Raw genomic sequence first — 13,364 nt, forward strand, 5'->3', positions numbered from 1 at the left:
GGGAGCCTGGCTACCTAACTTAATCGATTGAGTACTTGCAGTCAGATTATATGAAAACATCATGTCATGTAAAATGAACATTCTACAATATTAGACTGTAGACTGTAAACTGTATTATAAAAAATAACAGCCAGTTGCAGACTAAAGAAGGCTGATCTTTCAAAATGTTATTTGCGAATTCCAGTAAACCTCAAATATTTTTTGATGTTGTAAAAGGCTAGTGTTTTTATTAGTTTTCTGTCCAGGTGGCATTGAAATTACCGTTTTAACATGTTTTGCCATCGGACACGCTATCAAACTTTCCTTTCTAGGAAAATTCTTCTCATGAAATTTGCTTGTATGTTGTGCTTGTCAGCCCTCTGACAAGTAAGAGTACTGTCCTCTGAAAGGACTGAAACATTTGCTAGGGGATCAGACTTTCTTTGGAAAGCTTAAAGGAGTGATTACTTTTTCAGTAATAGAGACTTTGAAATGCATTTGTTTCACTTCAAGAGTGAAACCTTTTCCCAGTGAAAAAGAAAGGATAGCATTAGGAGAAAAAAAGAGAGATAATATGCATTTTATTTCTCTTTTTCATTCAATTACCCCTTTCTATAATAGTTCTGATTTACAAACTCAAATCAAAACAAAAAAAAGAAAGACACAGCCAATGAGGACAGTATACAATCAGCAGGTTCTAGATACATTTTTTAAAAATTTCAAATTTGACCAAAGGATAAAATCCCATGTTCATTACAGGTACCATAGAACACACGCTAGCTTTCAACTGTGATAATAAAAATTTGTATTTCTGGATTACTTCAGGACTGTAATGCATTATTTTCTCTTTTTGCTTGATTCTGTATGCTCACAGAAAATGCAGCAGATATCGCAAATCAGCTTCTGAATCTCACTGGCGAGGGGCAGCAGCTGACCTCAGACAAAGTAAATGACGTTGTGCAGAAGCTCAAAAAAATTGTGAATGATGAAGAAATTGATGAATCTCTGGGTTCTACTGTTGTGACAATTTTTTCCAATATTCTAACCAGTTCAGACAGTGTATTGGCAGCCTCATCTTCAGAGTAAGTATTTCTGCATTTGAGAAAAGTTTTTGAGAGCAACCTGCAAGGCTGTAAGGATTCATCCTTCCATGTATAGACAAACGAGAAAATCAAACTCTTCTGATTTCCGTTGAAAAGAATTCTCCAAATTATAGACACAAATATTTCTTCTTTTACTGTACATGACAAAGACAAAGTATTTGGCTGGAAAAGAAGTCTTCTGATACATGATGTAGTATAGATCTAAGTATTGTTGGAAAATTATTTCAGGACCAGTGATATGTAGTCAGACAGTTTCTGTCAGTCAAAAGGTTTTGTTTTCAAGAGAGTTGCATAAATTTACAGTCAAATAGTATCCTTGTGAATACACAGATGGGTGACAGAAACACAGTCAGTAACAAGAGGATCATCTTGTGATGTGGGTAGCATGCAGAGCATAAGTAAGTTTTGTTCTGTATTCAGTTTCCAGAATAATTTTTATTTCTGTTTTTAGAGCTCTAAAAACTATTGATGCCTTGGCTTTAAAGATCCATTTTGCTGGACCATCCATGACTATTTCAACACGAAATCTCGCACTTGGAGTGTCTTCTATAAATTCAACTTCATTCAAAGGTGGTTCTTTCAGTGTCAGTCCACAGAATAATGCATCTGATTTCCAGGTACAGAACAAGCAGTTGTATTTGAACATGAAATGTGCCTGTCGTTCCAAGTGTGTTTACTGTGGTTCCTATAAATCCACTTACAACTCCCAATTCTCCACCTACTTTCTATTTCCTTTTTCCTACAATCATCCAAACAGATAACAGATTAATGTAGTATTTCCTTGAGTGACAGGAAACACAGATAAACTCACATTCCATGCAGATAAAAAGTAATTTGCTTATAAATCCAGAACACACTTGAACCTTTTTTAGTTTTGTGGGGTATTTTTACTAGTGAAAAAGGAAAATAACCTCTAACAATCTGCAGTACTGACTATTGTACAATAGCTAACAACTCTATTGATGTCTTTCAGCCTTAAAATAAGATACTTAGATATAGGTATCTACATATAGATTTCTGCAGATACAGTAGTTCTTCAACCTTCCAGTATAGTTTAAACATTTACTGCTAAAAGAGACTTAAGTCTGATGCAGCTGTCCATACACAGGTTGATTGGCTTGTACCATTTAGGATGTCTGAGGTAGTTCAAGTCTTTCATGTGGAGCTTGACCAGCCTAGACGTTAAAAAATAAAACAAACAGAGATCACGCAAAATGTAGGAAGGTCTCCAGTGCTACAGTATCTAGACAGGATACTATAGTTAAGATATTTATCATCACCTCAAAAATATTTTTTTTTCAGTTTTTTCCCACAAATAGAAAAAAACAGACATCTTAAAGTTTGAAATAACATTTGAGATGCACATGAGCACCTATAGGATTTTCCAAAGGTTCTTTTGAAATCAGTAGTGATGAAGTGCCAAGAATTTATAAATTTCACTACATGCCTGTCTGCATCTTATGGGACCTAAATGCTTTTAAAAATGCAATGTAATTTTTTTTCTTTTTCAGTTAAATAGGAAGTCTGTGACAGTGGTAATGTAATCTCAGTTTCCTGGGTATTTAACCATTCAAGTACAGTGAGCCTTACTTGGAGAAACACACAGAAAATATTACACAGAAAAAGAAAAAAATCTGCTCTCATTTGGGCCAGAGGAACTAAAACTGAATTCAACAAAATATGACATTATAAAAACAGTTAAAGACTAATCACTAGAGTATAAGAATAATAGAGAAACAAATTAATTCCCGCTGCAAACTGGCAACTCAACAATCCTAATAAATATCTGATAATTTTATAAGATACTATATATTCCAGAAATCAAAACAATAATGAAGACAGAAAAAAGTCTACTTTCTGGAAAAAGTAGTAGTAATAGAGTAGGCTTCAGGACTTGTGCGTGTATATAGACTTTGGATCAAAACTTGAATGCTTGTTTAAATAGATAAAAATATATTTAATGTAGTTGAGTTTTCACATATTTATATTCCTATATATTTTAGCTAAAAATTCTTTGATTCAATTTTATCAGAAATTTTTGGTGATTGTAAATCTACTTTCGTTTAGCTCTTACATTAATGCAGCTCAGTAGCTGTTTGTGAAGCTGAATAGTTCTTTGTTATCAAAGGAATGTTTCTCCTGCAGATTTCATCCTTTATTTATGGAAGGAGGAAAGGAAAAATTCTAAAGCCAGGTTTTGGATGATCACACATATAAAAGGAATTACCATCTGTGGCTTGAGGACATCCAGGAATTTTCTCGTCCTGGAATCATTTATTACAGCACTGTCTAAATAATCATAAAATCCAAACTGTCAAATTATTTATAGTGTTCCTATTGGAACATGAGCTTCTTCTCAGACTTTCACATTTCCAACAGCTGATTGAGAATTTTTAGCATCCTTCCTACCAGAAAATTTGCAGCAGCTGTGGTCACCATTTATATTTTCCATGCCTGTAAGAAAGATACTTGCTCTCCCTGCTGAAGGGAGATTCCCTTGTGAAAGCCCAAGTTTTTTCACTAATGATGAGATGATCTATCCTAGGCTCATCAGGGAACATTAAAGTCTTCAAGTCGTATGTCAGAATGTTTCCAGATTTTTTTAGTATTTTTTCTTAAAGTAGATACCAAGCAAATTTATCCATGGCAATTTGGAAAGATTCTATTTCAATCCACTCTATGTTTCTTGCCAAACCTTTGACTAAGGTTTTGGTGATTCATATTATTAAATTGTTCCTGTAATATATCCATGCTTCTTTGGAGAAACCTCTTCCACTGTATTTGCAGACAATGCCTAATGGGACATCTTTATCACATACACACTTTCTGTTTACTGTGGTAGAATTATCCTCTGTAAACCTGAGTTTGAACTACATTATCCCTGTCAGGAGATATCTATGAGCTACTTCTTACTGATTTCCAAGGGTGAATAATCTGTCAGTAGCCTATGACTTTTAACTTTCTATTAGCTAGTGATGCTTTTACAATTATACAGTTCTCCATGAGAGGCATAAATACATGACCAAGATGCCTCTGGGGAAGTCAGTAGTGGGAGTTTCCATATCTCACAGTAAAACTCTTAAAAGCTTTTACGTAGAGCCACTGTGAGCTGGCTTGCTCCCCTTCTTTCAAGGGATATGGTGGCACACCTTGAGTAGGCCATGGTGGGAAAGTGATCCTTCATAGAATTGCTAATGAAATGCAGGGTTACATCCTCTTTTATTTCCTCCTCGTTTGTTACATCCCTGGGCCACAGAGGGCTTTTAGATGTCTGATACATTGCCAGTATAGATTAAATTTATATGATGTCAGAAAGTGTCTTTTTTTGTGCTACATAGCACAATAAATATGGAGAAGTGACACTAATAATTTTTAAATCTCCTTTCTGTAGCAGAGAAACTATAAAAGCTCATAAGAGAATTATTTCAGATGTGCAGATCAAGCCAGCTAATACAATTTAAGACAGAAAGATTCAGAGCATATTTTTTAGTTCTCAACATTGTTTGTTATGAGGAAAAGTATCTTGAACCTTACTGAAAATGATTATGACTGTCGTAATTGCCATCTCGTTATCTCCAAATCATCATTATAGCAGTGCAGGAGTTTGTTTCTTTGTTGGTTTTGTCTAATATGTTTTTGTAGCAGAAGGCTGATCTCATGCTGGAAAGGTGGAAAACCTTCCCAGCCTTTAAAATTTATTTATTGCATCAACTCTTACATAGACACAAGTCATTTTAGTCTTGATTGGTTCTAGTCCCATATCTAGATATTTCTGTGTAAGAGTGTGAACCCAGTGGTGGACAACAGATGGTTTGTTCATTGTTTGAACATGTTCTTTTGCTGTTTTCATTTAACAGATAGATTTTGACAAGGATCAGACAAGTGCCTTCGCTTCTGTTGTTCTGCCACCAAGCTTACTGAAGAATTTAAGTCAAGACGAGTTTGAAGTTATATCCAGGGCTCAGTTTACTTTCTTCAATAAAAATGGTCTTTTTCAGGTAAACATTAATGTGCTTGAAGTCATTTCAGAGAGGGTGGGTCAAAGCCAGCTGCTAAAAGTTTCCTGTAGTGTAATAATTTCACAGTACTTCATGAGTTACAGGAATTAAAAGATGACAGCAAATGTAGGCGCTAAAGACAGCCTTATGTTCAGAGTAGCAAAATAATTGAGGTGCCCAAGTTGAGTTGAAGTCAGTGGTTTAACTGCAAATTCCTGTTACATGTGAAATAAACCTTTTTTGGGGGTAATCTATGGAAAATTGTATCCCAGCTGCTTAAAATCAGAGGAAAGAAGCAAGGCCTCTTAACAGGCATAACTTCTGTTAAAATGCATTAATGTAAGTCCTTGATGTTCGGTGGAGCCAGGTTCTTTTCTATCAGGATTTGGCATATAACACTGCCAAATACTCTCTTTTCCTTATAAGAGCTGGTTAGCAGTCATATCCAGCTGACTGCTTTGTATTCATTTGGAGTCCCTGGGCTGATGGTTAGCAGCCAGAGAACATTTGTTTCTATATACACACTATTCTTTTCATACCTGTGTTCTCATAAGCACACCATATTTCAGTAGGAATAAGGATAACAATGCTTGTACCTGAAACCTGAACATGCTCAGGTAGATTTGATTTTTTTATTTTTTGGGTCTTATCAAACGGTAATTGCAAATAGTGCCTGCATGGTAGGTGCCAAAAATATTAGGAAGAGTTTGCAGCTTGGAAAAAGAAAACCAAAACCATACTTACCTGGGAAAAAAAAAACCCAGTTAATTAAGAAGGAAACATTGTTTCATGGTGAACTGTAGAATATGTCTCAGAAGACTTGAGTTTGTTTTCCCATCAGTATTTCAAGTGACCTTTGGCTCTTGTGCATCCGCAGAACTCCTTAGTATTGTATTGTCCCTATATTATCGTTTTTATTGGAGTGTATCCAGATTCTTCAGATAATCTAGGCAAGAAAATACCATGACCCACAGTTGCCTTCTGAAATACACCCCAAAGTATCCTTATTTTAAATTGTATTCGTTTTAAGCCTGCTTTTGAGAAAAACAGGGTGGATATCTTTAATTAAAAAAAACCCAGAAGAACACAGATGGAGGCTGGTCAAAATGGCATCAAATCATATGAAGTCAGAATGTGTCCCTTAATGGTGCTAGAATGCATTTCTAAGCAGTACTAAATAAGCCATTGAAAAACAAAAACCATAAAAATGGCACCTGAATTAGCAACTAAAATGCCTTTCATTTTTTGTGTGTTTTTCGAACTCTTCATGGGTGATGTTTAACACAATTAATTAAAAACGTGCAATCCTCACATTTTTAGTAAGTCTAAAAATAGAGAAGTTCAACAAAAAGGGGATTGAAATAGGCTGATCCACATGCCATCACAAACCAAATAACTTTGTATAGTATATATTAGTATGAGAGTCTTTCATTTTTATTGCATTTCATATTTCTTCCACTTGCAATTACAAGTATCTGAAAACTGTTCGCTGTATTCCATAAAAGTATTCAACATAACCGTGAAACATACATTGCAGCATTGGAGGTGGTGGGGGTTTTTTTTCAACTGAGATAATTCTAGTAAGTTTTATCTTGTAATTCATTCAAGATGGTTATGTTACTTAGAGAACTATATAAAAGCTGTTCAGGGTGGGATTCACTTCACCAAAGGCAGGTGTGTTCCATGTACACATCTATGCCCGAACTGTTGAACTTTAGCTGAGCACAGCCTTATTGCTGAATAAGTAGTTGTCTCTATTTTGCTTTAATGCACACATTATTTCTATTACCTTGTAAGAATAGTAAGAATATAGTAAGTTGCTTTCTCTAAAGAGACCAACTGTGTCTAGTTTTTCTTATCTGCTTACAGACAGAATCCACTGAAACCTGTAGAAATATGTTGAAGGACTTTCATAGACTTTGTCAGATGTGCAAATTTACGTGGTAACCAAGAGATTTTTTTCTTGTCTGAATGCTCAAGAACTGCCTAGAAATTTGCATTTTCCTTCCTCTTCAATTTTTAAGATTTTAGGAAATTTTGCCACAAAGCTCCAGTATAATCTGAAATACTGTGTCTGAAAACTCTTGGATATGGGTCTTAAAAAATAAAATATTTTTCTCAGGATAATGTGCACTTAATAACTGAAACTGTTGTGTCTCTCATGAGTGGTGGGATCTCACGAGCCCAGTGCTGTGCTGATACCTGACATCTTGTTACGTGAACAAAACCCCTAGATGGAAGGAATTGAGAGTTCAGAAGTTTGGCAGACCAGATTTTGGGAGAGAAAGTGAGTGGCAATAGACTTCATTTGGCCTATGATCTGCCACAGACAGTGACCAAGCTTCCCAACCAGACATCTAAATATCAGGTTTCAATAGAAGCTCATCAAAAGAAAATAGCATTTCCAATGCACTTCCATTTTAATAAATATTTAGTTTCCAAGGAAAACTTCTCTTCCAGAAAATTGTCAGCTGCAGGTTAAAAATCATATTGGTCAGTGATAATGTCAGAATTCTATTTAAATACCTATCAAATAAGATCTTACAGAAAATGCTATCTCCTTCAGTATGTAACATTGCTTTGAATATGTTTACTACTTCATAGTCATTCATTTTAAGATGGAGGATGATTTAACAACTATATGCAGAAAACAGTTTACTCTCTAAAAACTTTGCATTTAATAAAGGATAGTTTCAACAATAAGATAAGAGAGCTCGTTCATGCTTGTTTAGGGAAATGAGCTAATCATATCATGGGTTGTTATCTGCTACATTGTTTGAGTTATAATTTTGTTTGCCTTCTAACCTCTCTCTATAATTGTGCCTATGTATGTTTATGACTACAAGGAAAATAGGGAAGCTTCCATGAGGCTTACCCATAATTTGATTTTATAAACATAATGTTCTTATATTGTGTGATCAAAAGTACAGAAATGCTGACAATTCTGGCACACAGCAAAAATGAAACTGTGTACTATGGCCTTTATGTTATGTGCCATGTAAGCATTTATTATATTTTTTTAATCTTTTGAAGGATGCAGAAAATCCTGCCAATTTGACCAGTTTTGTTGTGGCATGCAGTATTGGAAACTTAACCATTCAGGATCTTCAGGACTATGTGAAGGTTACAATCAAGCATACCAAAATTCAGGTAAAACAAGAATACCAAAATTCAGGTAAAACAAGACTGATTATTCAGAGGAACAGGAATGTGAATTATATATAGTAAAGGCTAAGCATATAGCCTGATTTATATGGATGGATTCTGAGCAAGCGAAAAATGAAATTAAGAAGTCTAGAACAAAAGCAAGTAAGCAAAAAGTAGAAACAAATAACCTCTCCCATCCTCATGCATTCGTACTTCATTCATGAGCTAACATGCACCTGAAAGACCATTGATTCTGCCCCTCGGAGGTAACTTCTGTGCCAATAACTGTAGGTGAAACCTGTGTTTCAGGACTATACTCATGACCAGGGACATGATTTATTACACTGAAACTTCATAATTACTTAAATTCTTTGACCAAACATTAATCGCTTTGTTAATAGTTGCCAGAATTATTTTGTTGTCATGTGGTTTTCAGCAGAGGAATGGACAGAAACACATTAATAAGAGATGACTACAGGAAATTTAGGGAAATACAGACCAAATGCAACCTTATGGCACATACTGTTTCAGTTAGAATATGTGTGAGCTTGAGTCTGTTCTCAGTATCTAATGCAAAAGAGGCAATAGCACTAGAGCCATGAAAGAAAATGTTAAAATGCAATACCTAAGTAAATTGTTTATGTAATGAGAACCTGATTTGTAATTTTCACAGCTCGATTAACTTTATCTTGCATTGCATTACAATGAATATTTTAAGGTGAGGCAAAACAACCTCCACTTGGGTTCATCAGGCATTGGCACATTTTCGAGGCCTTTCATAGAGGATTCACGGAGAAGCCCTAAGGAAGTAAACAGTAAAAAGTATTTAGATTCTATAAAGACATCATTTTCATGGCTAACTTCAGTGACACAAGAAAACTTCATTATTCTGAGGATGTACAAAAGGAACTGTCAAACAGTACATAGAAGCAGTGCTCTAGATTTTGCAATTTGGACAAATCTGTCTTTTTAGCAGAAAAAACTCTTAATTTGAGACAAGTTTTCAACAATCAAAATGATATGGATTCTTCTGCTGATTAAATGAAAATATATGCATTGCTATAGCTTTTGTAAATGTTGATGAGATTTAGGTCTGAAGATGTATACAAAGTCTACTTTTGCATCTATTCTTAGGAAGATCCTAAACCTACCTGTGTCTTCTGGGATATGAACAAAAATGGTGAGTTTAAAAATACTGTAATTTCTTTCATGTGGGGAATAAATGTGTCTGAGTTTTAAAATCGGTCACAGTATTGGCTATTTTGCTTCCAAATCAATCTTTACAGAATTCAGTAAAGTCCATTCAATGAAGTGTGTAATTTCTTCTATTAGTTACTTATATATTATTAGTATAGTTACATGTAACAGCAAATGTTAAATACTCCTTTTTAAAGTTTAAGTTTAATGCAAGTTTTTTAGGATTTTAAAATTTTCAATTAAGTTTTTCCACTTTTTTCCCATATCTGCAGTTCTTCACTGATCTCTCTGTATGAGCAAATTAAATTATAATGCTGCTCAGATACATGAATGGTTCTTAGCCATACTTTTAACTGCTCATGTTTTTAAAAATTGGGTTATATAAGTGTAAGATTTTGACTGTTACAGATCTTAAGCTTTTTTGGTTGCATATGGAGACACACATTAAAGGCAACATTTTAGAACATTCTTCATTGCTACTGCCAAACCTGTGTGTGATGTTTTACTCATGCTCTTAATCCTTTGCACAAAGTTGTTCTCTGGGATGACTTTCCAGATCTTTCTGTTTTAGAGATCACTACTGAAATGTTACTCTCCTTTACAATGAAACAAAGCTGTAGGATTTTGGATGGAGAGGTTTAGTACACAGAGTCTTACAAGAAATAAAATTTACCATCCGAATTTGTACTTCAAAGCAGCAGGAAATACAGAGCAACTGAGGAGAATGCAGGAGGACAAAAATGAGTAAATAATCATAGAAACTAGTTAGGAAGCTGAACTTGAGAATCACATTAAAGGAGAAACACACAAGGAGGAAACTATTCCCAGTGGTTGCTTGAGTGGAGAAGAGTTTTAAGTGGTTTTGGAACATCTTCACAGTATTTTGAGAGAATGTCTTGAGTTTGAGTGTTTGATTGTCTTGAAGTTACAGAGCAAATTATGCTGGATTTTGTCAGGAGCTGTGAAAAAAAAGTCTTTAAGAGTCAAAAATATTAATTATTTTTAAAAACTAGCTCATATTTTGGCAGGGAAAAAAAGAAAAAAGAAATTTTAGTTTTTAGCATGTTAATTTTTAAAACTAAAATCTTTCTACTTATTTTTCAGAATGGCCTTTTCAGGTGGGGTGAGTTGGGAATAGTTCACTTTATGTTTTTTGGAAAGGCCACCAGGGTTCATTGGGATGACCCACTCTGACCTTCTGCATTACATGCTGCAGAAAGGAAGGGCGGGACCCTCTGCTCCTGAGCAATAAAAGCTTTCATGTGCCCAAGGATATATGAGTGGGAGGCAGGCAGGTGTAGACATAACATCAGTGGGGGAAAAAGGAGTTCTGAAACCATCTTATTATTGGGTAAAACTAAGGTATGTCTTAATGTGTGATCCACATAGTAGGTCTTACTCACTAACCAAAAACCTCCCCACCTTTATTATACATCTCCGTCTATTGCTTCTGCTCACCAGTCCATTCCTGGGACACTCATCTGGGGTGATTCTCTGCAGAAACTAGGAAATCTGACACTTGCTTCTCTCCTGGTTGTTTTTAGTGCTGGCTCATTTGGTTTGAGAAAGTACTTCTGTGTTTGCACAAGATGAAGTGAGAAATCTGCTAAGAGGTTGACATGTGTTGGTTGGACAGAAGTTTCTCATGTTTCATTTCCACAGGTGGCAACGGTGGCTGGAACCCTGCGGGCTGCCAAGTGGATGCAGAGTCCAATGAAAATGAAACTGTGTGCTTGTGCAACCACCTCACACATTTTGGGGTCCTAATGGTAGGCAAACTCTCTGCTCACCAAGTTACCTTTCCCAGGAAGAGTAACACAGCTTTTGTGTGGTGTCAAGACAACTCTCATTTTTGTTACTTGGGTTCTTTCTTTTGCATATATTTCTTAATAATAATAATATGTGGGTTTTCCCCCCTTATTATCATAAAGTTATATTTTCATAACAAAGTAGCTAGTGGTAAGGATTCGGGAACGAGATAATGAAGAAAGTTAGCAATGGAAGAATATTATTGTTATTTTCATTATTAAATTCTTTACAAGTGGCTAAATATTATTTTTTTAATTAAAATGTACCCATGAGATTTTTCTAAATTTTAAAAATACTGTGCCACAAAAGACCTAAGATTGAGACTTCTGAGTGATATCAAAATACAAATAACATATTATAACATCCAGCTGAATACAACCAAGGCCCAGTACTAATATTTCCACTGGCAACACAGGAAAAAAAAGTGATCTTATTGAGCCCTAAGTTGCAGGGGATCTCTGACATGTCCTTTAACAGTATAATCTGACAAAAGTGACCTGCAGCTGAGGCAGGAGGTATGCAAAAAGAGGGAAGTGAATAAGAAAGAAGTCTAAGTATACTTGAAATTTCCAGATTGAGAAAGTGGGAAGTTGCTTGCAGGAAAAAAAAAAATAGAAAAAAAAAGAAAAAGCATGAGAAGAAGTTAGAAATGCTGTTTTCAGAACAAAAAGAAGAGAGACTAATTGTCAGGAAAAACAGGGAAAGAAAAACATCCTACAGATGGTAGAAAACTATAAGAATGAAAAGTCAAGGGAGCACAATAATTCTCTTTCATCCTTAGGTCAAAAGGCTGACTTGTCCCTTGCAAATTTAGTTTGCAAATTTGACGAGATTTATCTAATGTCATAAACTATGAAGTGGCACCTTTTGCACAATGTGTAAACCCATATTGGCTGTTTTCTTGCTTGACTTTAATCCATTTTGGGGATGCCTTATAATACAGGCCTTCTCTCAGAAAAAGACTGCTCACAGAGCACTGGTACAAAACACGTAGCCCGTACTCTGTCAGAGCCTTAAGCAAAGTCTCCAGAGAGGGTGGGTAGCAGAGCAAAGCCTATCAGGGAGATGAAAGAGGGAACCATATGGTGCACTTCAGCCTCAGCAGCATAGCCTCCAGCAATTTGCACTTGTGAAGTGTTTTTCAGAGAGAAAAAAAATCCTAACGTGACAAAATGGAATACTGCTATCTTTTCTTAAATTTGGCGGTTGTTTATGCTCAATAACAGGCTGATACGTTTTTTTCCAGCTGAAATTAACATTCTTTGGCCTGTAAAACATAGCTGCAGAAAATATGTTGGCTCCTGGTCACAGCAGGAATAATTCCTAGGTGGAAGTATTTGGGGTTTGAGGTAACTTGTGTCAGTGTCACATACAACTTTAACCACACAAGGGAGCCACATACACTGACTTTTTCAGCTTTGGCCTTCCAGACCCTTCTAAATAGAACTGCTCTCTTCACATCATGCTGAGATGTAGATATGAAAGAGCCACAAACTTTGTGTCTTCTTGCAAGCTAAATTATGGTCTTGTTCCACTTTTCACCCCCAAAGGGATAAAGAAAAGGCTTTCTTTAGGATATATTCAATGAGCCCCTTCTCTTCCCTGAATGCTTTAGTGGCAGTAGGAAATAAGGCAGAAGGTCTTTGAATTTGGGCTGCATTCCAGTAGATTTTTACAAAGTTTTGACCATTCTAATGGCTTCTCCATTTTAATAATTTCTTCTGACTTTATTTAGATACTAAATTATTTCCAAAGAATACTCTCCTTATGTTTAAATAAACTGTGATAGAAGGCTGGAATGGACTGTAAAAGGCTCCTGCCTTTTCCTATGAAGCATGTAAAGTTTTGTAGCATTTAATGTTTCTTTTTGATAGCTAGTTTTGCTAGGTACAACAATGACAATAACTGCAGAATTGACATCATTATCTGTTAGTGTTTGCTCACATTTTCTCCAAAGTGATATAAATCCAAACATCCTCATATTTCCTTGTCCTTAAAAAAAGGAAACAACACTGGCATTTATTCTCAGATGGTACTATGGGGCAGTTACAGTAGACAGAAAAAAAAGAAAATCCTCAGAATGTTCCTACTTTATTCCCCAATTTTTTTTTCTGTTGTCCTTGTCATTACT

At 35.4% G+C, this 13,364-nt stretch overlaps 1 protein-coding gene across 5 annotated transcripts in view; it reads left to right on the plus strand.

Moving 5' to 3' along the window:
- ADGRG6 (adhesion G protein-coupled receptor G6) overlaps positions 1–13,364 on the plus strand; it is a 111,568-nt gene that overhangs the window by 79,077 nt on the left and 19,127 nt on the right. For all 5 annotated transcript variants that reach the window (XM_039568766.1, XM_039568767.1, XM_039568765.1 and 2 more), the window contains 6 exons: positions 854–1,061; positions 1,534–1,699; positions 4,940–5,080; positions 8,114–8,230; positions 9,362–9,407; positions 11,087–11,193. In XM_039568766.1, the coding sequence (XP_039424700.1) occupies positions 854–1,061; positions 1,534–1,699; positions 4,940–5,080; positions 8,114–8,230; positions 9,362–9,407; positions 11,087–11,193 (785 nt within the window). The remainder of the gene's footprint in view (positions 1–853; positions 1,062–1,533; positions 1,700–4,939; positions 5,081–8,113; positions 8,231–9,361; positions 9,408–11,086; positions 11,194–13,364) is intronic.

This window comes from Corvus cornix, chromosome 3, assembly GCF_000738735.6.
Source record: "Corvus cornix cornix isolate S_Up_H32 chromosome 3, ASM73873v5, whole genome shotgun sequence".
Taxonomy (NCBI): Eukaryota; Metazoa; Chordata; class Aves; order Passeriformes; family Corvidae; genus Corvus; species Corvus cornix.